This window comes from Electrophorus electricus, chromosome 24 (assembly GCF_041902795.1).
Source record: "Electrophorus electricus isolate QZ-2024a chromosome 24, ASM4190279v1, whole genome shotgun sequence".
NCBI lineage: Eukaryota > Metazoa > Chordata > Actinopteri > Gymnotiformes > Gymnotidae > Electrophorus > Electrophorus electricus.
Genome location: NC_137520.1, coordinates 12995212 through 13020211, shown reverse-complemented (window position 1 = coordinate 13020211; position 25000 = coordinate 12995212). Strand labels below are relative to the sequence as shown.

The 25000-nt window shown below is 47.7% G+C and overlaps 1 protein-coding gene across 7 annotated transcripts in view; it reads left to right on the top strand.

Annotated features, from left to right (window-relative positions):
- Positions 1-25000, top strand: part of arhgef25a (Rho guanine nucleotide exchange factor (GEF) 25a) — a 49227-nt gene that overhangs the window by 16720 nt on the left and 7507 nt on the right. For 5 of the 7 annotated variants that reach the window (XM_081706837.1, XM_081706839.1, XM_081706836.1 and 2 more), the window contains 8 exons: positions 13207-13535; positions 15186-15284; positions 19397-19515; positions 20438-20504; positions 21125-21228; positions 21483-21552; positions 24139-24228; positions 24634-24726. In XM_081706837.1, coding sequence (XP_081562963.1) covers positions 13207-13535; positions 15186-15284; positions 19397-19515; positions 20438-20504; positions 21125-21228; positions 21483-21552; positions 24139-24228; positions 24634-24726 — 971 coding nt within the window. The remainder of the gene's footprint in view (positions 1-13206; positions 13536-15185; positions 15285-19396; positions 19516-20437; positions 20505-21124; positions 21229-21482; positions 21553-24138; positions 24229-24633; positions 24727-25000) is intronic. The other 2 variants (XM_035522443.2, XM_081706838.1) reach the window with 2 other exon arrangements.

Here is a 25000-nt window from a genome sequence, read left to right as displayed (position 1 = left end):
TGTTCTGTCTGGCCTTGTGGACTGCTTGTCATCTGTTCGGCACCTAAGCCATGTTCTCCGTGATAGAGGAGGGTATATCTGCTTGGTTTATTTAAGAGTGTTTAATCATGCTTGAATAAGGGCTAAATGTTTACTTAGGTCCTGGAAAAAAGGAAACAAACTAAACACATGGAGTGGTGTGGCATGAGAGGAGCTCTTCAGCTTGCACCGCTGTGCTTGCTAATGTGCTCTCTCTGCAGATGGAGGAGTCCAGCCTGGGTCAGGCATGCGCCTGGCTCGTCTCGTCCTCCCCACACTCCCACACGCACACGCGCACACACACACGCACGCACACACACACGCACACGCACACACACGCACACGCACACACGCGCGCACACACACACACACACACACACAGACACACACACAGACACAGACACACACAGACACACACACAGACACAGACACACACACACACACGCACGCACACAGACACACACAGACACACACAGACACACACAGACACACAGACACAGACACGCACACACACGCACAGACACAAACACACACACAGACACACGCACACACACAGACACACACACACAGACACACACACACACACAGACACACACACACAGACACACACACACACAGACACACAGACACACACACACACACAGACACACATACAGGCACACAGACACACACAGACACAGACACACAGACACACACACAGACACAGACACACAGACACACACACACACACACAGACACACAGACACACACACACACACACACAGACACAGGCACACAGACACACAGACACACATACAGGCACACAGACACACAGACACACACACAGACACAGACACACACAGACACGCACACACACGCGCACACACACACACACACACACAGACATAGACACACACAGACACAGACACACGCACGCACACACACACACACACAGACACACAGACAGGCACACAGACACACAGACACACAGACACACAGACACACACACACACACACACACACACACACAAACACAGACACAGACACACACACACAGACACACACACACACACACACACACACAGGCACATGGAGCCAGTTCCTTGTTTGTGTTTATGGCAGAAACGGTCTGGGGCGGTCCTGACTGGATCTGGCTCATGTTCCCAGCTTGGCCGCCCTCATCTGTGTACTCATCAGCTGTGGTGAGATGATAAACGAGACCACGCAGGAGTCACGTTTCTGGGAGCAGAATCGTCTCCCGAACGTTATTTCACTCCGGAGGAGTTCCCCACATGACGCTATGCTTCCGTGTCCCGCTGCTATGTTGCGTGTCACACTTCCTGATGTGTCAGACCTTCCCGTCTTACATACTGTACGTCGGAATTATGCAGCAGTGCCTTCCGGTTTTATCTGCACTGCAGTTGGAGATGTCGCCCATTTACAGCAGGAATGGACAGTACGCTGTCCCTCGGCTCTCTCCTGATGACCTCTGGGCATATCACAGACCCTTCCCCAGTTCCCATCCTTCCAGTCAATGCCAGTTAAGGTAGCTGTGCTTCCATGGCCTGGAGATCACACCAGGTACCTGGGCATCTACGTCTGTAACAGATCAATATCGATGAGCCGCTGGCTTGTACGAGTCTGTGTGTGTGAGGCTACACGGACACGTATTTTTTGATTGGATGGTTGAAGTCTGCTGGACTCAAGACCACAATCCCCAGGCGTTACAGTACAAGACACTGATTTTTTTGAATGAAACTTGAAATAGCACTTTTGGACAAGGTGCTTCCTTGCAACATGGTACTTCTGGCCATGGACAAACAATAGGTGTGCAGGGAAGAAATGAGACAGACAGAAAGAAAATGTGAGGGAGAGAAAGAAAGAAAGAAAGCTGAAAGTGTACACTCTGTAATTGTCGAGGGAGCACACATCATTTCAGCCGCCAGCTCAGACCTCGCCACAACAGGAAGCCAAGCTTCACCTCAGGAAGTAAACACGCTTGCGCACAAGACGAGAAAGACAAAGGGTGGGGGTTACAGCATGCACCTTGCTCCTTCTCTCTCAGCAGCCGGCCAGGGAGCTGTAGGGGAGCAGAGGAGCGTGATCACTTATGACATGTCTCTTATTGACCTGTCGACTTCTAAAGGGCTGACCCTGACAGTCTTTCTTTCTGTCTGAAAAAGGCTTGCATTTGAATCGTTTTTGAAATCATCAGTGTTAATGGTTTGCTTGCTATTCAGAGAATGCCTGAAGTTCTTAGCAGTCTGACCTGGCACAGCTGGGTTATATACATGTGATTCTACAGATTGCACTGCTCCATCCAGGAAGTAAAATGGCCACTCTGAAGCAGCACTTCACATTAATGAAATCTAGGAATTTAGAGCCTCATAAATGTTGGCCCATCTGTGGCAGCAGGGATGACATGTTAATGACCCCAGTGTACGTGTGACTGTCTCTGCGGCAGCTTTTAAGAGGGGGTCAGTACCACTCTGTGCTAGTTTATCGCGTTTGCCGCCATATTGCAGTTTTTAGCATTGCAAAGCCCCATGTACATTCCATGGTATATAAAAAGAAAAGACAGCCCAAACCTAATCTGCCAGAAGACCGAATTTGTGAAGGAGATTATGTGTGTGTGTGTGTGTGTGTGTGTGTGTGTGTGTTTGTGTGTGTCTATGGGAGCAGGTGCTACCACTCTCAAGCACACCGCCTGTGGTAGGAAGATAGATAGAGCGTGAATAGGGGACGATGGAGGACTCAGCCATGTTAACTCCTATTGTAGGGCTTTGCTTTCATTGGCTGCGGTGTGTCTGAAAGTTAACGCCTCGTAACCCCTCCTGCTTGGACCTCCATTTTTACCTGCATCTTCTCCCACTCTCTCTCCAATTCCCTGCCTAGGGGCTGTACCTGTGAGGTAGGAGGTAATCACAGACTACAGCCCCTGTTCTCTCTCTCTCTCTCCCTCCCTCTCTCTCTCTCTCTCCCTCCCTCTCTCTCTCTCTCTCCCTCCCTCTCTCTCTCTCTCTTGCACAAGGCTTGTTTAAACATAGAAAAAAAAACAGATTTGAGATGAGTCAGAGGGGCTTTCACTCTCCCCTACTATCATTTATTTGGCTTGTGAGGAGTGTGCTGCCCTCAGTCCAGCTGCCCCTGTGCTCTGCTGCCTCTCAGTCTTTATTTGTACGGTGTCTCCTGCTGCTTCTCTCCTGCTAGGCAGGGATCTGTGACTGAACTCAGGCATGTAATGAGCTGGCACACAGAAACGAGGGTGAGACACACACACACACACACAGAGAGGTAAATTAGGAAATGAATAAGTAACGGAAAAATGAGTTAATTACTTCACAGTAACTGGATTCACTTCATGCACTAAAAGCCTGCCATCTGCTCTCCTGCCCTGATCCCTGAGGAGCTATTCTCCACAGGATTCTTTCTGTCAGATGGAAGACTGTGCACTTAAAATCACAATTGTCTATTTTCAAAAAGTAACAAGTGGTGTTGTGTGTTTGGGGCTGTGGAGGGCGACGTGATTGTAGCCAATGGCTGTGTGGAACATCTCCTGGAACTCTCCTCTCTCTCTGTCATCCATTTTTAAGATCTCAGTCAAAGATACTAAAACTAAAGTATGTGCTTGTGTGTGTGTGTGTGTGAGGTAGCTGGACTGGTCAGTAGTGAGAGATATTTTTAACACAGGACCCCAGTCCCCCCTCATACACACTCTTTTCCTGACACGTCTATCGGATATGTTTCCGCTCCAGACATACACGCAGCTCCTCCAGTAGGATGAAGAAAGAGCCACAGTTGTGCTCATCAAGTGGAGCATAAAGATTCCTCTGTCCTCCTCTGTCTCCTTTTATCCTCCTCTGTCTTCCTGTCTTCTTCTGTCTCCCTCTGTCCTCCTGTGTCTCCCTCTGTCTCCCTCTGTCCTCCTGTGTCTCCCTCTGTCTCCCTCTGTCCTCCTCTGTCCTCCTGTGTCTCCCTCTGTCTCCCTCTGTCCTCCTCTGTCTCCCTCTGTCCTCCTTTGTCTCCCTCTGTCTCCCTCTGTCCTCCTTTGTCTCCCTCTGTCCTCCTCTGTCTCCCTCTGTCCTCCTGTGTCTCCCTCTGTCTCCCTCTGTCTCCCTCTGTCCTCCTCTGTCCTCCTGTGTCTCCCTCTGTCCTTCTTTGTCTCCCTCTGTCTGCCTCTGTCTGCCTCTGTCTCCCTTTGTCTCCGCTGAGCTTTATTAATCTCCATCCTGCAGCTGGTTGTAATAACCCCTCTACTCAATTCACCTTTGCTTCCCTGCAGCCATATTTCATTCCCCCTCCATCTCTCTCTCTCTCTCTCTCTCTCTCTCTCTCTCTCTCTCTCTCTCTCTTTCTCACCTCTTCCAGACCAGTCCCTCCCCCTGATATAACTCCTGATCTGTTGTCTTCTTCCCAGCGCAAGAGCTTGTGTTTGTGAGAGTGTACAAGAATGAGGGCTTGACTTATTAAACGTAGCAGTGCATTCCATACCTTCTTTAGAAAAAAAGAGAAATAAAAGGTATGCAGTGACCCCGTGTGAACTCCTCATCCTCTGGGTCCATCTTCAGCTCACCCCCCACCCCCCTCAGCACACATAAACTTTCCCGTGAGTGACTTAAAAATAGTCACTACTCGCGCAGACCTAGGAAGATTCCACTAGTGTACACTCTCTGTGACCTTTCGGGGTGTGTATATGGGCCTGAGGTTTTCAACACTCCCTGTGAGCCCACAATCCCCCTCCCCCTCCACCAGGACTCACTGGAAGTGAGTCCTGGCAAATATTTCCTCCATGATAAGGGGATGTTCTCCTCAGCCTCTCAGACCTGTTTGAAGCTTCAGTGATGGAACAGAAAGAAAAAAAGGGTGAAGGGTTTTGAGAGTGGGTGTGGCCAGAGCATATGAATGAAAATCAATTGGCTGATTTCTGATGAGGGAGGGAATTACCTGCTTATGTAACCGTGTTACTGAGAAGTGTTGAGATGAACATCTTTTAATCTTGATACAAATCTAAATGCATGCATATACTGGTGCGTAGGTGCCAGAGTGCCTTTCTGCCTAGCTTTGCCTGGGTGTGAACTGACTGCGCTGTGAACTGACTTGGCTAAATGTTGTGGAGAACATATTTTCTGTAGTGTAAGGAAAACTGAAAATGGCTCTTTCAGCAAATTGCTGTTGGAAAATGAGCATAATGCACACAGGCTGGAGTCAGTGTGAGTGGAGACACCCAGTGAGCACTGTGGATCTGATGTCAGTGTGAGTGGAAACAGTGTGAGTGGATCTGATGTTAGTGTGAAATCGCAAAGCTGCACCTACCCAGCTTCTAGCACTCATGTGCATGTGTGTGTGTGTGTGTGTGTGTGTGTGTGTGTGTGTCTGTGCGCGCGTGTATGTTTGTGCATTACGTGTCTTTCTGACTTCTTTTGCGCGGACATCCCTCACTCGCCTCCCCGTGGGCTTAGTTGCTATGGCAATCTGCCTTAGAAAGAGTGGGGAATCATGGGGAAGAATAAAAATGTGAGTTTGAGATGTGGAATAAACAGATGCCTAATACCTGAGGCACATCTGGCGTGTGCTGACCCGGGCGCATGTTAAACCAGCCTCTGCATAACACACCGCATGCCTCACTCCCATTCGGTGTCCAGAGCTTTAAGAGGACAATGAAAACCAGAGCTTTGTGCGGCTCTCCAAGGTGAAGTCTGAGAAGGAAGTGCTGCTCTCGGATTAGTGTCAGCACCTGCAGCGCTCCTGGAGCCTGGAGCTACTCTAGCTAGTAGGTAAGCAAGCGCACTGCCCTGCCAGGGTCTGAGTCTTGGCTCAGAAGCCTTGTGTTTGGGTGATGAACTGCATGCAGGAGGCAGCGCGTGGCCAGGCCAGGCCAGGGCCATCTCTTCATCATCGGGGTGTGTGCCCAGACTGCACTGCATAGACTGCCTGGGATGTGGGCACGATTGTTCTGGAACCAAATCATCTGGTCGAGAAGCACACACACACACACACAATCATGGCCCAGCACCCTCAAATATGCTTGCCTGCTACCCACAAATGCACATACGCGATCAGTATTCCACACTGTACTTTCCCAGACCAAATGTAAGGTAAATAAGACTAATCGGAGGTTTGGTCTTTCTTCAAGCGGCCCCTGAAGAGGTTTTCGGGTTCAGTGTCCTCTCCACTGGCTGCCAATCACTAACTCTCCCCATCATTAGGAAGAGCTCGCTGATGAGTGTGTGTGTGAGTGTGTGTGAGTGTGCGTGTGTGTGTGTGTGTGAGCTGTAATTTCCACTCCTCCTCCCCTTGGTATAGCATGTCAGCAGCCTGGGTTTGGTCTGCTAACCCTGGGAGGCGCGGGGAGGTGTGCTTTGGGATTGTGGTGATCGGCCATGGTTCCAGTGGTTATGTGGGCACAGTTTTCCCGGGTAGCGAGTGGCTCGGAGAAGCCACTGTTCTTGGCCTGCAGTAGTTTGTCTTCCAGACCGGCGCCACATGGCTCCGCCCCCGGCTCGGGGCCGCACTGTTTAGCTCCCCTGCCACAGCGGCAGACCCAATAAGACCCAAAAAGACCCAAGAAGACCCAATAAGACCCAAAAAGACCCAAGAAGACCCAGCAGCGTCTTCGCTTTCTTCTCACTGTCTGGGAATGTCACAGACTGTCATCAGCCAGAATACTCCAAATGCTCCAAATGCTGGCAGTCCATCAGATTATAGAAGGGCTGGAGTCTTCAGAGCACAGAGCACCCTTCAGTGTTTGCCTGATACCTGCACCGGCTGTAGGCGGTGCCCAAATGAGGTTGTGCAGGAGGACGTCAATGCCGGCTGAAGGAGCCCCCGACTGCAGGCTAAAACACACGCCCTGGTCCACTCAAAGAGCTCTCATGTGTCAAACAGTGGGAGTCTTCAGTGTGATGGGGCTGGAGAAGACACACACACACACACACACACACACACACACACACACACCTTTCTGACTGAAAGAATTAGGCAGAGCAGGATATGGTGTCTTTAGCTGCACAGTAGGTTCCATCTCACTGTGAAACATTCTAAAAGCTTTCACTCTGTAAACTGTGTGCGATTTGTCTCTGCTTTTTCTGACCCTCTCAGTATGTTTGTGTGTTTATTTACATCTATCTCAAGATGTCCTATCTTGTGTGTATATGTGTACGTGTGCGTGTGCGTGTGCGTGTGTTTGCACGTCCAAGATGGTTGCCTCTGCATTCCTAATCCATCTCTTATGGAGGAGCAAATCCTGCTACTTCTCTGCTTTTTCAGTCCGGAAGACGGGAGAGTCCCGCGAGGCAGCCTGGGAGAGCGGGTGGGGGAGGGGCCGCCAGACCCTCCGTGTGCTGGTGGTTCTTCACTTACTGCCTGTGGCTTCTCACCATCACCCCGTAATCACTTCTGCTGCTCACAGCGTATCAGGCAGCAGGTCTCAGATCTCAGCCCACTTACGTAATGACCCGAGGGCTGGAGCTACATTAGATCAGGCATCTGCCAGATGATTTATATCGCTTGTACTGGGTCTGTACACATTAATATTGAATGTAAGAGTATGATCAGTGCTTTAGAAATGCTATGTGGTGTACCATCAATGCCTTCTTGATTATGCCCTAATGAAAAGTCTGTGTGAGTGTGTGCATGTGCATGTGTGTGTGGGTATGTATTTGTTTGTACGTAAGTGTGGCCAGACTCTCTCTCCTTCCCCAACTGCTCCAGCATAGATAAACACATCCAGGATGCCTTTCCCTGTCTCCTCCCATCTCTTTCCCTTCCCCGAGTCCTCGTGCCCTGCGATCACACCTTGCCACACACTTAGGTGGAAAGCAAACACAAAGAACCCACTAATTGCTGGAGGCTGCATTAGTTCAGCTGCATTAGGTCCTTGACATTCCCAGGTTTCCCATGAGGCTGCAGCTGTTCAGCCGGGTGGCTGTTCAGCTCAGTGTCTCTGCGCTGGTGGAGGGGGTGGGGGGGTGGTTTATTTGCTGGAAGAGCCCTGCCACAGCCACAGGGGGTGTTGAGGCTGAAAGAGGGAACAGCCTACAGTCAGTGCTCATTAACTAAAAAATGTTTAAAAAAGCCTGCACAGGATCAAATCCCCAAATATGGCTGAGAGCATAAACCTCGGGGCACAGCACCGTTTTCTCTGAGCAGGTGAAATGTAATCTGAGGGTTGGAGCTAGAAACCTGTGCTATGGAGAGAGAGAAAGGAGGGATTGAGGGGTTGGTGTGGGCCGTACCGGCACAAAGACGCTCTTCGTAATGCTTGGGGGAGCTGAGTCAGACTCAGGCTGAGTTGAGAGCTGCATCTAAGAGGACATGCCCGAGGAGGTGCTGTGAGACTCTGGGTGTTAGTCCACGCTCCACATGACCGCCGCGTGGACTCGAGCCCGTGGGACGTCTGTGTCTTGGCGCGTGGCTGTTTGCTCTCCTCGAGAAAGCAGGAGACAGCAGTGCACGTGCGTGTGAGAGTGAGCATGCGCTCTGCAGGTCCGATGGCCGAACACGAATGGGCTCTCCTCCCCTCTGAACAATCCTGCCCTGCTACGGACGGCACCCTGCCTTGAATGGTATGCCTGCTTCAGAGTTTTCCCACCGCACAATCAATAAAGGGAAACTAAGACCAGGTTCTTTAAAGGATCTACTCCCGAGGCACGACCCGCTCTGTTACCTGAGCTGTCTGGACTCAGACCGGGAACGCTAATGGCTCAGCATCCTATATTAGTGAGAAAATCCTATATTAGTGAGAAAGCAGTAGACAGAGAGGGAGCGAGAGGAGCAGCATGCAAGGAAGAGAGAAAGAGAGAGAGTTTAGTCGGAGGGAGTGCCCAGCATTACCTTAATATGCCTACCGTTTACTTTTAGCTGTTAATTATCAAATCCCCTAAATGGTGCTGCACTTGCATTAGGAAAATGCATCAGTGTAATGTGTCTATGCTCTCAAGCACGCCATTAGAGGATCGAGTCGCTGCCAGCCCTCAGCCTGTAGACGGAGGCCACCCGCCTCGGAGTGGAGCTCCATTTTAATCTCCGTAACGCACACACACTCTCCACTCTAAAGAGTGCTGGAGAGAGAGATGGACGTCCCAGTTATGGACAGACATGCCGTGGAGGAATCAGAGCAAAATCCTTACAGCCTGCATAGAGTGGCAGTTGAAATATCACTCGTTTGGTGTTAGACCACCTCTGCATTAAATAAGATTTCATTCAATAACAAATTCAACATATACTTTACTTAAGCAGCAATATTTAGAAGCATCCTGCTAGCTGTTTTTTCAAACAGTTCTGTGTTTTTTAGGAGATACTTGTGTTTTGTCTGTGATGTGCATGAGGCCATCCAGTGATGCATGTGCTTGCGTGTGCACCCGTAACCGTGTGTGTATATACCATGAGTCGTGCCACGTGTGGTCCTGTGTTCAGCGACAGCTGGACGGCAGAGCCAGGCCTGAACCCAGCAGAGGTTCAGATCCTCCAGATCCGCTCACCAAACATGGCACTGAGTCACTGGCCCAGTTCAATCCCAGTGTGGTTCACACACGTCTGGATACATTTTTCCAGCCCGTAGGACAGGGAAAGAGGAAAAAAACCTGTGGCAGGACCTTCGCGTGTGGAGAGAGAGAGCAGATAGAATATGTTCATACACAAAGAGAAAACCAATGTTTTCACATCACAAACTGGGGACGTTCAGCAGCAGAAGATGAAGGAGGCAGAGGATCTCGTATGAGCCGCTGCGATGAGGCTGCGCCGGAGGGTGAATCGCAGCAGTGGGGCTTGGCGGGTGAGTGTGTGAGCGTGCCAGAAGCAGCTGTGCTTCCTCATTCCCAGAACAAGTAGTCCCCAGGCCTTTGATCTCATAATTATCTGCATGCTTGCGTGACCTTTACAGACCTTTACAGACTCCCCACAACACACACCCACTGAGGGAGTGTCTCTTCTCTGCAGCAATCCTCTGACTGCTGCTGCTGCTGTTGTGTTTGGCCATCCCTGACGCAGTCTTGGGCAGGCTGGAGTTATTCTTCCCTGACTCCATGTCCGGCTCCTCCACCCACCATCCTGCATTTGTCCAAGGTCTCCTTCCGACTCCTTTCGTCTCTTTCCCTCCTCTTTCTGCTTTGAAGACCCGCCCTCCTTCCGCCTGTCCATTCTTCCGGCCATCCTGGGTCTCCTTACGCTGATCTAATGGCTGCACTTTCCTAACATGTTTGTAGCTGAGGAAAATGAGCCTCTGGTTGTGCTGTACTCATACACACGCTCCCGGGAATCACCACAGGGGAGGAGGGGGCGTGTGCGTGTTGGAGTGGGTGGTGGGGGAAGGGATGTAGCTGCCAGGAATTTCTTTTGAGCGTGTGTGTGTGCGCGTGTGTGTGTGTGTGTGTGTGTGTGAGAGAGAGAGAGAACCAAAGACAAAGTCAAATGCATCTAAGCTTTCGGTTTACACACACTCTCATGTCCTTTCTTTTCAATGGGGCCTTAAAGGCATGGACCTCCATCACCAGTATGGTAGGCAGACACTTGTTGACCTTGAGGCAAGGATCCTAAATCCAATCACATACAAGTGAACAGCAGGGACTGAACTCCATGGCCCTTCTCTTACGTAAGCTCTTACTGGATAGACATGAATGGCATTATGTATTGTGAATAGACATTATACAGTACAGGGACATTGCTTGGTGACATCATGCAAACAGACCCAATACGTCCGCATATATTCACATGATTTCTATCTAATCTCCATTCCTCTTCCTCCATATATCTGTTTATTTGTGTCTTTCTTGACTTTCATCTGTCCCTAAGTATTAAGAGTGGCACTGTTCGAAACTCTTTTGAAAGACTGAATGAAAAACTGTATGAGGACTGGCACCCAGACAGAGTCATAGTAAACCAGTTCCTCCTAGCAGCTCAGTTCTGCAGTTATCAAATCACATGAAGTCACTCTTATAAAGTGGGGCACATGACATCTCTGCAGCCTTCTGCCTTTACTTCGGGACACACCCCTGATGAATCGCTTTCTCCGAACTGTCGAGTGCCTTGGCATCTGAGTTCTGTTGCTTTGTTCCGAGTTCTGTTGCTTGGTTTGCAGTGAACTTGATAAATGGGAGAGTCTTAAGTCACCCTGACGTGACTACAGGGTGAGGTGAGGGACAACATATTGTTTGATAGCCTATCAGTATTGATTTGTGAAGGATATTGTAAACAATGGTGTCTGTTCCATATTCCACAAGGTCACTGTGTAGCCCTTGAGCCTCCATAACATTCCTTTCCACCAAATTCAAAATTGGCCATTGAATTAAATTCATCACAGTGAGAAGAAGCTCAGGGAGATCATGCTGTGAGAGAAACTAGGCTGTTCCTTAGCGACCTCCCGCTCGGGAGCCACTCTGGCTCGTCTGCCACCTCATTCACATGGTCTGCTGCCAACTCACAGTACGGCATCAGAAAGCCACTCAGCCAGGAATCTCCCTCCTGAGATGTCCTCTGAATCCCGCTTGGACTGGAATCAGCTCGGTTACTACGTTATTAATTTGCAAGCAGGACTGGACAAATATAGTGGCACTGAACGAAGGGGGTTTTCGCAATGGGCGTGCTTTCACCGCGAGTCCGCTCTACTTCCATGTCAGGCCGAGCTTCCGCAGTGTCACAGATACGCTTGGACTTGGACGTTGTCCACAGCAGTGCACTTCCTGGTTCGACCCCGAAGCCCCTGCGTGCGCCATGCCGTGCTTGTCCTTTAGGAATGGAGATGCAGGTCTGGCGGGCTGAGCTCAGAGGTCAGGCAGGGGCCGGCGGAGACGGAGTGGATGTTGAGGTGAGCGGGTGAGCGAGGCAGGCTGTCCGTGCGCTGATAACCCTGGACATGGCTGCCGCACAGAGGCAGGAAAAGGGAGAGACGCTTCAGCATGAGGAGATGTGGAGAGAGAAAACAAAAACAAAAAAACTCTGTTTGAGGCCTTTCCTGTGGACAAGGATGACAGCGTGCTTCCTGCACACATCGGCCCTGCTCCCTTCCCAGGGTCCCTGTGACACCAGGGCTGCACTCACAACCTCAGCTGCACTATATTTATCCCCTCTGGGTCATAGTGCAGCCTGGCCAACCGGTGCTGCTCACTCGGGTGCTCCCTGAACAGGTCGGGTGGACCTCCATGTAACCAGTGCCCGTTTCAATGGCCACTCTCGCATACACAACATGTACGTCATACACATACACATACACAGCCACAGACACACACACACAGTGTACACATATGCCAGAGTGTGATAAGACACAGAACAATGGCTCCTCTGTGGCTATTGTTTAGTGTTACGCAGATGTACGTGATGGTTTGTTTTTGTTGGTGTGTGTGTGCGTGTGTACATAAATGTGTGCCAGTAACGTAGTTAGAAAGAAACTGGCAGACAAGGCTGGAAAAAACATGGATAGCCCTCTATGTTAAAGCTTGTTATTTGCCCAAAGAGCTCACTGCCTGTGCTATTACTGCATTCCACCCTTCTGGCATTAATATTAACCATCTGTCATTGAAGATCACAAAATGAGCATCTGTACCAATTAAAACACATAGAGGCACAATAGACTGTAAAGCAACTCTGAGGCAATGACTGCAACCTGTCTGTCAGCTCCTTAAAAGCATGGTCAGCAGAGCTCCAAGCATGAATTTGTAGCTAGTGCGCGTTTCGTAAACAGGCCTGTCTGAGATGCCTGCAGTTTCAACACCCTTATATATAAATAAGCTACACAGGGCTGTTGTTACAGGAAGTGCCTGCTTTACGATGAAAAACTTTAATCACACGGACATTATGATTCCAACGGATGTCCTCAAACTTGGTTGGCTGACAGCCAACGGGTCTGTTGTTGAGCAAGGTAGCGATGCCAAGACATCCTGAAGCTTCTCAGCCATCGCAGACATGGGAGTCGTTTCTTAAAGAGGAGAGCTTCACTGTAGGCCTTTTACTTCCTCAGATAACCATTTTTCTAGGCATTAGGTCTTCCTAAGGGTATGACTGCCTTAATAGATTTAGGCCAAAAGCTTGTGGAAATGTGAAATGTTTGTCTGAATAGGGAGCGTCACCTATCTAAGTCACGTACCAGACGTGAATGGCTAGCAATTCATTCCCGGGCCGCTCATTAGCAGGAACATGATTTAAACATGACAGCGTTCTTTCTTCACCCCTCTTCTGCTCGTCATAAACATTTCTTTTTTTCTCTGCCTGTGTCTGTAGACTCGTACTCGGCTGCGGGTAGTGAGGGCAGCATCTCCACGTCAGTGGCCTCTCTGCCCCCACAGACGTCGGCTGGTTCAGTACCGAGCTCACCTGGTTCTCGCCGTTCCGTCAGCACGCTGAAGAAGTGGCTGACCAATCCGGTGCGGAAGCTGAGCACCAGCGCCACCCCGGCCGTCACCCCGGCCTCCAGGTCCAAGGGCGAGCGGCCAGCGCACAGGATGGAGGGCAAACCCCCTTCTGCCCCAGGCAGGGCCTGCCAGGGGTTGGGGGGTGGCGGGGCAGTGGAGGAGCACTTCACCATTATCCCCATCACAGAAAAGGAGCTGGTGAGAGACACAAGGCACAACACTTTAGCCTGAGTCTTACTTATACTAAATTATACTTAATTAATTAAGTATATAATGAATTATACTAAATTAGAGTTAGTGTACTCCACATTAGAGTTAGTATAGTCCACATTAGAGAGTGTACTCCACATTCGAGTTAGTATATTCTGTTAGTTTTAGCATTAGTTTAGCATTCGTTTACATTAGAGTATATTCTATGTTAGAGTACACTATGTTAGAATTAGAGTACACTGTTAGATTTAGAAAACTCTATGTTAGAGATAGCATATTCTGTATTAGTGTTTGCATACTTCATTTTAGTGTACTTTGTTAGTGTACTCTATGTTAGTGTTAGCATACACTATGTTAGTGTTAGCATACTCTATTTTAATGTTAGCATACACTATGTTGGTGTTAGCATACTGTGTTAGTGTTTGCATACTTTATGTTAGTGTTAGCTTCCTGTGTGTTAGTGTTAGCATACGCTATGTTAGTGTTAGCGTGCTCTGTTAGTGTTAGTATACTCTATGTCAGTGTTAGTGTACTCTGTTAGTGTTAGTGTACTTTATGTTAGTGTAGCATACTCTGTTAGTGTTAGTGTACTATGTTAGTGTTAGTGTACTTTATGTTAGTGTTAGCGTATTCTATGTTAGTGTTAGTGTACTCTGTTAGTGTTAGTGTACTCTTTTAGTGTTAGCGTACTATGTTCGTGTTAGTGTACTATGTTTGTGTTAGCGTATTCTATGTTAGTGTTAGTATACTTTATGTTAGTGTTAGTGTACTTTATGTTAGAGTTAGCGTATTCTATGTCAGGCTTCTGTCTTCCTCCATTCTACATTAGATCTTTGTGTTCAGTTCAGTGATCTACATAGATACTTGTGTTACACTCTACTTTAGTATGCTACTTTAGAGTAGGCCCTTGTGTCAGACTTCTGAATGAATATTAAACTATTATGCTAGTTATGTTATTTCCAATCCTTATGATGGTAGAATTTACATATTACATTAAATCCTTATGTTAGACCTTAATGGTAATATTCTCACCATTAGATCCTTATTGTAATATAATCTACATTATAGTAATATAATATACTCTGCATTATAACTTTGGTATTGCAACCATGTGTAGTAAAGTATATATTAGACCCTTATGTCAGTGTTAGTATTAATCACAGTGTAGTCGAGAACCGACCCTTCTGTTATTGCGTTCTATTAACAGCCATGTCTGTCAGTACAGATGCTCAGCTAATATTTTCACAGTTGTGCCCCACAGCTCTGCCTAACACTGACCTTCACACACCATTATATAGAAAGTGCACAGGTCACATACACAGGTCACACACACAGGTCACGCACACACTCCCGCGGTCTCTCATAAGGCAGTGAGAGTGGACTCGTGCTGAGTTAGCCACTCACCTGCTGGTCCAGCCTGCAGCTTGCATCTGTCTTCCTGACCAGGGGGACGTCCACTCTGGTCACGTCCACTCTTGTCTACAGTCTCCCATCTCAGATAGTACATTAAGAAAATATGTAAACAGTCTTATGCTAAAACTAAGGGAATATGTCTGTGCTAAGAGATGCATGTGGTAAAATGTATGATGCTTATAGAAATACTTGTGTTTGTGTGTTTGTGACTGTAATCCTTTGCAGGACTGGAGGGATGATATACTTGATGCTCCAGGCTTTGTACAGTCCCACAGTGAACCGGCTGATTCCTTACAGGTCACGACCTCACTGGGTTCCATGCAGGTCAGTCCAATGAGAGAGAGAGAGAGAGAGAGAGAGAGAGAGAGAGTCATTCTATACAGCTATCACTGAATCTCCATAACTCAGGCCTGCCTGCTTTAGATGGTCTCACAGAAAGATGTAGGCACGCCAAGCTGATCTGGGGTCTGTGAGGGGCTGCATAAGCACTGATGTGTGCTGGAGAGTGAAGTGTGTGAGAAGAGCCAGATGGGACAGAATGCTGGGTCATTAGTCGCCAGGTTGCCTGTTACAGGGAGTGAGAACACACACTGATCAAACACATCCCGCTTCCCACTACGCACACACAAACACACACACTCACATACATAAACAAACACACCACCTGAGCTCTGTGTACACACATACACCCTTGCATGCACACTCACATACACACACACACACACACACACACACACACACACACACACACACACACACACACAAATACACACACATTCACACATCTTCTACTCTTCGCATAGAGCCAAGTAAAAACAAACACTGCTCCAGACATAACACAAAACAACCTTTTCCAATAAGTGTAGTCACACACCATGTGTCTCACAGGCATGACAGCATCCCTTGACCAATCACAGGCATCAACTGCACCTCTACCTTAAAAAAACAGCCAATGACCTGGGGTGCAACTTCAAAGCCAAATACAGAACTGCAGCAATTCCCTGATCTAAACCTTGTGATCACCACTTGATAACCTCAATGTCCAGCAGGGCCAGATAGCATAATAAAGTAATCTTGTAGATTAAAACGATGGTCTGTGTTTATGTGTACATAAGTAGATGAGCTTTAAATCTTTATGTCAGACATGGTGCACTTATCTCACTGAGAGAGGCACAGTCATTTCATCACCGTGTCAGGCTACGGTGAGGTTATGAGTTAGCAGGGTTCAGGATCGGCTTGCGCCCCGTTCTGCTTCCCTTCTCTGGAGTTTAAGGACCCGAACGACAGCTCCACTGGGTTTCAGATCTTGAACTCAGTGATTACTAGTCGTTATCCCACATGCCCTGTGTTCAGTTAGTCATTAAAGCATTTATTTTTTCAAGCCGCACCTCTAGACTTTCCAGTGTGGATATCATGTGGTGTGTGTATGTGTCTGTGGGTAAGGCACGTCTGTTGAGCATTTTGTTGCCAGGCTGCATGCGATGATGAAACGTACTCCATGTACTTCATCTGACTTCATCTGACACAGGGGAAGAAGCCTAATGGCTGATTTTGATGCCATAGTGCTGTGGTATGCTGTACTTGGTAATGCTTGGTAGTCGACACCAGGGATTTAGGGGGTTTCACATTGAGCTTGAATCCACACTGGCTAACATTCCAGGAAGAGCATAAGAGACAGCTATAGACAGGAGGACAAGGTTAGGATATCCTTTCAGCAGAACATTAAATGGGCCCAGAAATGAAAGCGAGAGAGAGAGAGAGAGAGAGAGAGAGAGAGAGAGAGTGTAGTGGATTACGGTAGTCAGGACAGTGCCTCTTGGGTCATGCTCACATGCATATTTCTCCAATATTACTGTAAATTGCTATAATCAAGGCTTGCTTGCTTTGTGCTACTATGCTGCCTCTCTCCGCCGTGGGTGTGCACCAGCGGGTGTGCACCAGCGGGTGTGTCCTGGCAGGTGTGTAAAAGCGGGTGCATAACCAGTTGTTCACACGTCAACGCTGTTTTGTGACACCAGGCGCTGATGTCTTCGGGCTCTTCACCTGATCTGCACCGCAGGCTCCAGGGTTGCATTACTGGCTAATGGAAAATTCCTGAATGAATATATAATCTCTCTGGCAGTCTGGCTCTCTCATTCAAAAGGAGGGATTCCTCGAATGCTTCTGAATGGCATATTTTATTTCAGTGCTGATTGCTGACACGTTCATTCTCTTGGCTTTTCCCGTGCTTCCAGCAAAGGCAAGGTGGTGGCCGACGTAGGGACGGACCCCCCTGGCCGTACCTAACTTTAGCGTGATTTCCTGTAGGAAGCACAACAATCCTGATCCCAGCCTTTAAGAAAGCAGGCCCCTGGCTAGCAAAACAAGGCAAATGCAGGTGTGGGAGTGGGGGGGACCGGTCATGAGCAAGAGGGTCCCCTCCAGTGGACCGAGCTGGAGAACATCTGGAAGTGATCAGAGGCAGGCAGTGTGGCCAGGAAACCTGTCAGCCGAGCAGGGGAGCACCGAAACAGGCCAGCACACGTACAGCAGAACTCAGCACTGCACTGAAGACAATACAGTGCAATACAGTATGACACATTTGTCAATATGTTTGCACCTTTGTGACTGAAATAATGTCTGAAATAATGTCGCACACAGCCCCAGGTTGTAGCATTACTCACAATATACTCTAAACTGTCTTTTCTGTTTTGCACCAACACAGTAAAGTCATTTAAAATTGCTCTTGATAAAGATTTTTGTTTGTTTCCCAGTTCTTTTTTCTCATGTGAACTGAATACCATCACAAGACAGAACCATTCAGCGAATCGCTCTAAGCTGTGAGCACACCCCAACTGTATGTTTGAACCTGTACGTTCAGGCTGTTAAAGTGGAGAAGTGAATGTGATCCAAATTTCTCCAAACCATTTCAGAATGTTTCAAAACATTTCAGAGTGTTTCAGAACGTTTCAGAATGATTCAGAACATTTCAGAGTGTTTCAGAACGTTTCAGAATGATTCAGAACATTTCAGAGTGTTTCAGAACATTTCAGAATGAGTCAGCGTGCTGCTTCCCCAGGGCTGAAGAACAGGAGGCTGCAGGCAGAGGCCCCTCTTAGAGTAAAGCTCAGAGAGAAATATTGAGTCAGACCCCAGGGAGGGAGAGCAGAGCTGTGTTCCTCATCACAGCATCAGTGCAGGAATCTCAGTGTGTTTCGTATTAGGCGCAATGACTTTAAAGATCTAGTTGGCTCTTGCTGTAAGAGTTCCAGGACCCACTAGCCCCCCTCCCCACCCTCCCCCGACGCAGCCACCAGATCCCCCAGAACTTGGAACCTGCCAAGCAGGACCATGGTAGCCAACACACACTGTGTGTTTTCCACTATTGTTTTCATGCTATACGAAACTCTGTTGCCGTATATACAGCAAATGGTTTTGTACATGTGCAACATATACTTACCCTTATCTAACTGTGAATTATAATGGATTATAATGATCTATCTATCTATCTATCTATCTATCTATCTATCTATCTATCTATCTATCTATCTATCTATCTATCTATCTATCTATCTATCTATCTATCTATCTATCTATCTATCTATCTATCTATCTATGAGGACAGGGGATATGGTGATGCTTTGGCTCTGTGTGTATTGGCTGATGCAGGCAAGCATGGGATGACTTCGTGGGGATTAGGGCTTTAGCAGCTGACTAAGGGACTTTCTGTACCCTGAACACAGCAGTTGTGTTTGGTTAACTTGGCTCACTGTTTCTGTCAACAGTAGCTGCTTACCGATGTTTCTGCATGAGCCAGCCATCTTTTTTCTACATCATGTGTGATGTTTAGCTATATGATTTTCTTTGCCTTTTTTGAACGTGAAGCTCGGGTGTTTAGTGTATGCCCTCGGCCTGCCTTTGAAAAAGTATGTTAACAACACAAGCCAGGACCTTCAGAGTACTTCATCTCTCTCTCTGCACGCTACGCAGCAGAACAAGATGCACGTTTCTCATCCGAAGCTTGAGCAGTTGTGCTTACAGGAGGGTCCAATAACAGCAGACGCAGTGCCGCTGTTGAAAGCAACAGCTGAGGCTGTGTGGTAATAGCGTGATTGCCTCCTTCTCTCTCTTTAATGGTGTCATGGTTATTGGTAAGCAGTGAATCCCTCTTATCATTTAGTCATTGTCACCAACAGAGCCTGACTCCTCTCCTGTCACCTAGGCAACGTGCACCATTACAGCAAAACAAGAGCTCAGCTTTTTCCCTCTTTGTGTTTTGTTTCCCTCACTCTCTCTCTCTCTCTCTCTCCGTCTCTCTCTCTCTGTCTATCTCTCTTTCTCTGTCTGCCTCTACTTCACTCTCTTTCTCAGCCAAGCATTAAATTGATTTCATAACTGTTTCATATGGTTTTTTTTTGTTTGTTTGTTTGTTTTTTTTAAATCCATCTCCACAAAAGTTCCAATCAATCCTACAGGTGGAAGACAACGGCTCTGTGATGATGGATGAGACCTCCAGCCAATCGTCAATGACTATAGACAGTGAAGAGGAGAAGAGGAGTGCCTTAGAGAAGAGCATGTATGTGCGATGATGCCCTTCACGTTAAGTAATATAAGGCATCACTACACACTGCGCCACAGCTACTACAGTTGCACAGTGTACAAAGTACTGTGTAATAACACGCTGATGTTCTCGACTCACTCAGTACTCATTCTGCACATACTCTGTCTCCATAACATAAATACCAGCACCCCCCCACATTCAGGGTTAGGGGTGCAGGAACCCCACATAATTGGAAAAATATCTCAAATCATAACTCTTAATACTGATGACTGTGTTTAACACAGAGAACATGGCATCTCCAAACATACTGTGTAGTCTGCGTTTCTTTAGCAGACTGAAATCTTTTAGAAAATGTAACTTTTTGTAATAAATTTGTTTAAATTTTTAAGGTGGTAAATGAAAAAAAGAGATTAATAATTCATATGTTTTACTCATTTATGACTTTTTCTGTGGCTTTAAACTTTTTTTTTTTTTTTTGCATTCTTTCCTATTCCTAGTCTACACACATCATCTACAAGTTTCTGCAGAAGGCCACAAAGCAATAACAACAAACACACATTCACATTTATTAAAGGCAAAATAACGAATAATCAAATCCATGAAAGTTAAACCCATGAAAATCAAGGTTGGACCATAAAGATTATTATTTCTACTCACTCAGCATATTGTGTTGTAAATGAAAGTTTACATTATAGTTCCACCCTAGCTATAATGTACTGTATGGGACCCCAGCGTGTTGTAATCCTGAGTATAACCCAGTGGTATCCTCATACTAGTCCTCTTACGAAGGGGTTTAAACCTTTCCCGTGATACTGGCCACAGCGTGAGGCTGGCGGCCTAATGGAAGCAGCCTTTCACGGAGCATCTGCAGCGCTGACAGCCTCCGATGTCCTCGTCTTCCTCCCTCCTCTTCCTCTCTCACTTCTCTACCCTGCAGGTATGTTCTCAAAGAACTGATCGAGACAGAGAAGCTGTACGTAGTTGATCTGGGACTCATCGTGGAGGTAAGACAGGATCACAAGAAAGGCAAAATGTTCGTGATGCGTACACTGTCAAATTATTTAATCATAATGTAAGATCACTTAACATATAGGTAGATATTTGATTACTCATTAAAAAAATCGTACTAGGCAAAATTATTACGTTTGAAATGTTTTTGGTATTTTGGTGGTTTCCATGTTACATAAGGTTACGTTTACCACGGCAGCATATGGGTGTTGCTATAATAGCGCCTCCCACAGGACTGTGGGATGTCATTTAGGAGCACTCGAGGCATGAAAAGAACAAACAACATTTCGGGGTGACTCCAGAAACAGCCAGACGTGGATTGGCAGTGGATTTGTTTCTCTACATACAATTTCTATTTTCTAAAATATTTCTATAAGGATGACAAATCTGAGCTGACATGAGCGCCAGTGCTTTTACGACTCCAGTAAATCTTTGGCATGTAGGTGACAGCACTGGAATGTTCAGTTTCTTTCTCTGTTTTGATGCTGTGAGTAAGTAGCGCCAGCGTTGTGCTTCAGACACGTGTCTATATTCAGTGTGTGTGTGTGTGTGTGTGTGTGTGTGTGTGTGTGTGTGGTACAGGTCGTGTCAACCATATCTCTTGACTCTCCCACAGGGTTATATGGCTACTATGAGCACTAAAGGAGTGCCAGAAGACATGAAGGGAAAAGATAAAATTGTCTTTGGCAACATACACCAGATCTACGACTGGCATAAAGAGTATGTATTGCTCTGTGGTAGTGTGTGTATGGGTGTGTGTGAGTGTGCATGTGTGTGTGTGTGTGTGTATTTGTGCTATAGTGAGAGAGAGAGAGTCACCAGTTCTCCACCACGGAGCTGGTGCTCAGAGACGAGCTGGACTGCTCTAGCTAGCCTACTGCTGGTGAGAGTAATGCTCTTTACAGGCTGTGCTCTGTGTGTGTGTGTGTGTGTGATTTGATCTGACTCTTTCTTCTTCTCATTTTCTCACGCAGTTATTTCCTGGGTGAGCTGGAGAAGTGTGTGGCGGAGCCTGAGAGGTTGGCGCAGCTGTTCATCAAACACGTACGTCGCTGAGTCTGGCCGTCACTCCGAGTCTTCCCCGGCTGGTTCTCTGCATGTGTATCTGTCGTTTTGTCGTTTTGTCTGTCTGCGTCTCTTTATGCCGGTCTTTCTGTCTGTTTCCATTTTGCTGTCTTGCTCTCCCTCTGTCTCTCTCCTTCTGTCTGCTCTCTCTCTCTCTCTCACTCTAGCTGTCACTGGGTGTCAGAGTGCTAGTCTAGGTTCAGCCAAGCTGCTGGGCTTCCTCTCTGTGTTTGGGTAAAGGAGTAAACAGATCTGAGAAAACACACACCAGCCTCATTCGTCCTCTCCAGGCACCTCCTGAATTTGTGTTCTATTTCTGTCTCTCACACTCCCTCTGTTACTTATACTCCGTGTTATTTGTGTGCATGTAAGCATGTGTTTTTTTCCTGCATGTGTGTGCGCACACATGACTCCTCAGACTCCCCTCTGAAAAGACGTGCGCAGTCAGGAAGCCTGAAGGAAAAAACAGGTGGACGAAAGTGGCCAGGAGTGAGAACTGGAATAATAAACAGAAGAGGCAGGATGACCACACAGTTTCACGCTTGCCTATTTCCGGAACGCCACTCCACACCCAGGACCCACAGCAGACACATCTCCCCAGAAACCACCCTGCTCTCTGGACAGGGAGGGCCACACCTTGGCAAGCAGGAACACAGTTAATAGATTCACGTTTCCACTAATTTGCTGGTGTAATTTCTTGATCACTGGCACGTGCTGGGAGGAGACGATTTGGGTGGTCAATTAAAATTGCGTTACTCCAATATGGAAAGTTATAGTGTGGCACTCTGTCTCCTGCCTCCGTCACTGTTATTATATTAATAAGACAGCTGTTGAGGTAATTAACTTAAAAAAAACTTCAGGGGAATAAAGTACCTTTAAATAAAAGTTTAAGAGCTGAGTGAAACTCCAAAAACAAGCAGACAGGCACATCTATTTGTAATGAAAAGAAGAGAGCATATAGAGGAGAGGAGAGGGGAGAAGGGAGGAGAGGAGAGGGGAGGAGAGGTGAGGAGGAGAGGAGAGGGGTGGAGAGAGGGGAGGAGAGAGGAGAGGAGAGGTGAGGGGAGGAGAGAGGAGAGAAGAGGAGAGGGGAGGAGAGGGGAGGGGAGGAGAGGAGAGGAGAGGGGAGGAGACGGGAGGAGAGGAGAGAAGAGGGGAGGAGAGAGGGGAGGAGAGGAGAGGAGAGGAGAGGGGAGGAGAGGAGAGGAGAGGGGAGGAGACAGGGCCAAAATTCACTTTTCTCTCATTCCTTTCTCTGCTTCCCCATCTTTTCCTTTCTTTTAAAAACAGCTGCTCTCTTCCTACTCATCATGTGTGAGCTGTCTTCAGGCAACACTGTGTGTGTGTGTGTGTGAGCGTGTGTGTGTGCGTGAGCGTGTGTGTGTGCGTGTATGTGTGTGTGAGCGTGTGTGTGTGTGCGTGTATGTGTGCGTGAGCGTGTGTGTGTGCGTGTATGTGTGCGTGCGCGTGTGTGTGTGTGCGTGTATGTGTGCGTGAGCGTGTGTGTGTGTGTGTGTGTGTGTGAGCGTGTGTGTGTGTGTGTGTGTGTGTGTATGTGTGTGTGAGCGTGTGTGTGTGTGTGTATGTGTGTGTGTGCGTGTGTGTGTGTGTGTGTGAGCGTGTGTGTGTGAGCGTGTGTGTGAGCGTGTGTGTGTGCGTGTGTGTGTGCGTGTGTGTGTGTGTGAGCGTGTGTGTGTGTGTGTATGTGTGTGTGTGCGTGTGTGTGTGCGTGCGTGTGTGTGAGCGTGTGTGTGTGTGTGTATGTGTGTGTGAGCGTGTGTATGTATGTGTGAGCGTGTGTGTGCGTGTATGTATGTGTGTGTGTGCGTGTATGTGCGTGTGAGCGTGTTTGTGTGTGTGTGTATGTGTGTGTGAGCGTGTGTGTGTGTGTGTGTATGTGTGTGTGTGCGTGTGTGTGTGCGTGCGTGTGTGCATGGTGCATCCATGTGTTCGCTAGGGCTATCTGACAGAAGGAAGAGACGTTGGGATCTGGTTAACTTCTGGATAATATGCCTAAATAATACATGATCTCCTGTTCAGTCTACAGCACTAGAGCCTAGACTAGCTGAATACACAAACTGTCTTCCACTCTTCCTTCAGTTGATCTCTTTTCTCTCTTTCTCTTTACCTTTCTTATTTCCTCTCACTGTTTCTCACTTCTTTCTCTCACTCAGAGCTTAGAGTAGCTCTGTTCTCTCCCTATTCCTCTTTCTCCTTGTATATCTCTGTTTCTGTCTTCCTCTCTATCCTACTAGTCACAGTGCACTGCTCACGCTGCACAGAGACTGGCCAGTGTTCTAATGCCATCCTACTTTCACAGGTGCACTCTCTCTGAAGGACAGCCCTTTATCTTCTTTATGGTATTTTGATTATTCTCATGCCCTGTTCAGTCTCTGCTGAGCTTTCCTCTGGTTTTGCCCACTTATCGTATTATATGGAGCCTGTGTTCCTTTTCCTCCTGTCCTGCCGAGTGTAGGGCAGGTTCACACAGTTCAGATGTGTCCCTGGTAGGATGTGACAACCACTCCAACCGCACCTCCGGTATTTTGGTCTTTCTGTCCCCAGGAGAGGCGTCTTCACATGTATGTGGTGTACTGCCAGAACAAGCCAAAGTCAGAGCACATCGTGTCGGAATACATCGACACCTACTTCGAGGTGAGCCTCCTTTACAAAGGGGCCCTTCAGACGCTGGCTGTGGTCACGGTGGATATCCTCTCCGTTGGCCTGACCAAACATGCCTGCGTGCCTCGTGCAGACTCCACAGACATGTACCCCGGCCCCCAGAGTAGAGGAAGAAGAGAGATGTGGCACCATTGGCTTTAAAAGCCACTAATGTGTTTGTGACAGTATAATTGTTCATTTTATTGCTGGTGTGATGCTGTGGTGTGTGATTGGATTTCTGAGTCACCAACCAATGTGGCCTTCTGAATGACTTTAGTAACATAATAGTGTTTGAAATGTAATGGATACTGTATGGCATTTAATATTAATTGTGTGTGTGTGTGTGTGTGTGTGTGTGTGTGTGTGTGTGTGTGTGCACGTGTGTGCGTGTGTGTGTAGGAGCTGAAGCAGCAACTTGGTCACAGGTTGCAACTGAATGACCTCCTCATCAAGCCTGTGCAGAGAATTATGAAGTACCAACTACTACTGAAGGTGAGAGTACCACACACACACACACACACACACACACAGACACACACACACACACCCACACACACCCGCCCACACACTCCCACACACACCCACACCCACAGACACACACACACACACCCACACCCACCCACCCACACACTCCCACACACACACTCCCACACACCCACACCCACAGACACACACACACACACACACACACATCTCCCTAATGAGCAGGTTGAGGGCAGCAAACACATTGTTAGAAAACATTTCATGAGAAAGACAGCGCATTCAT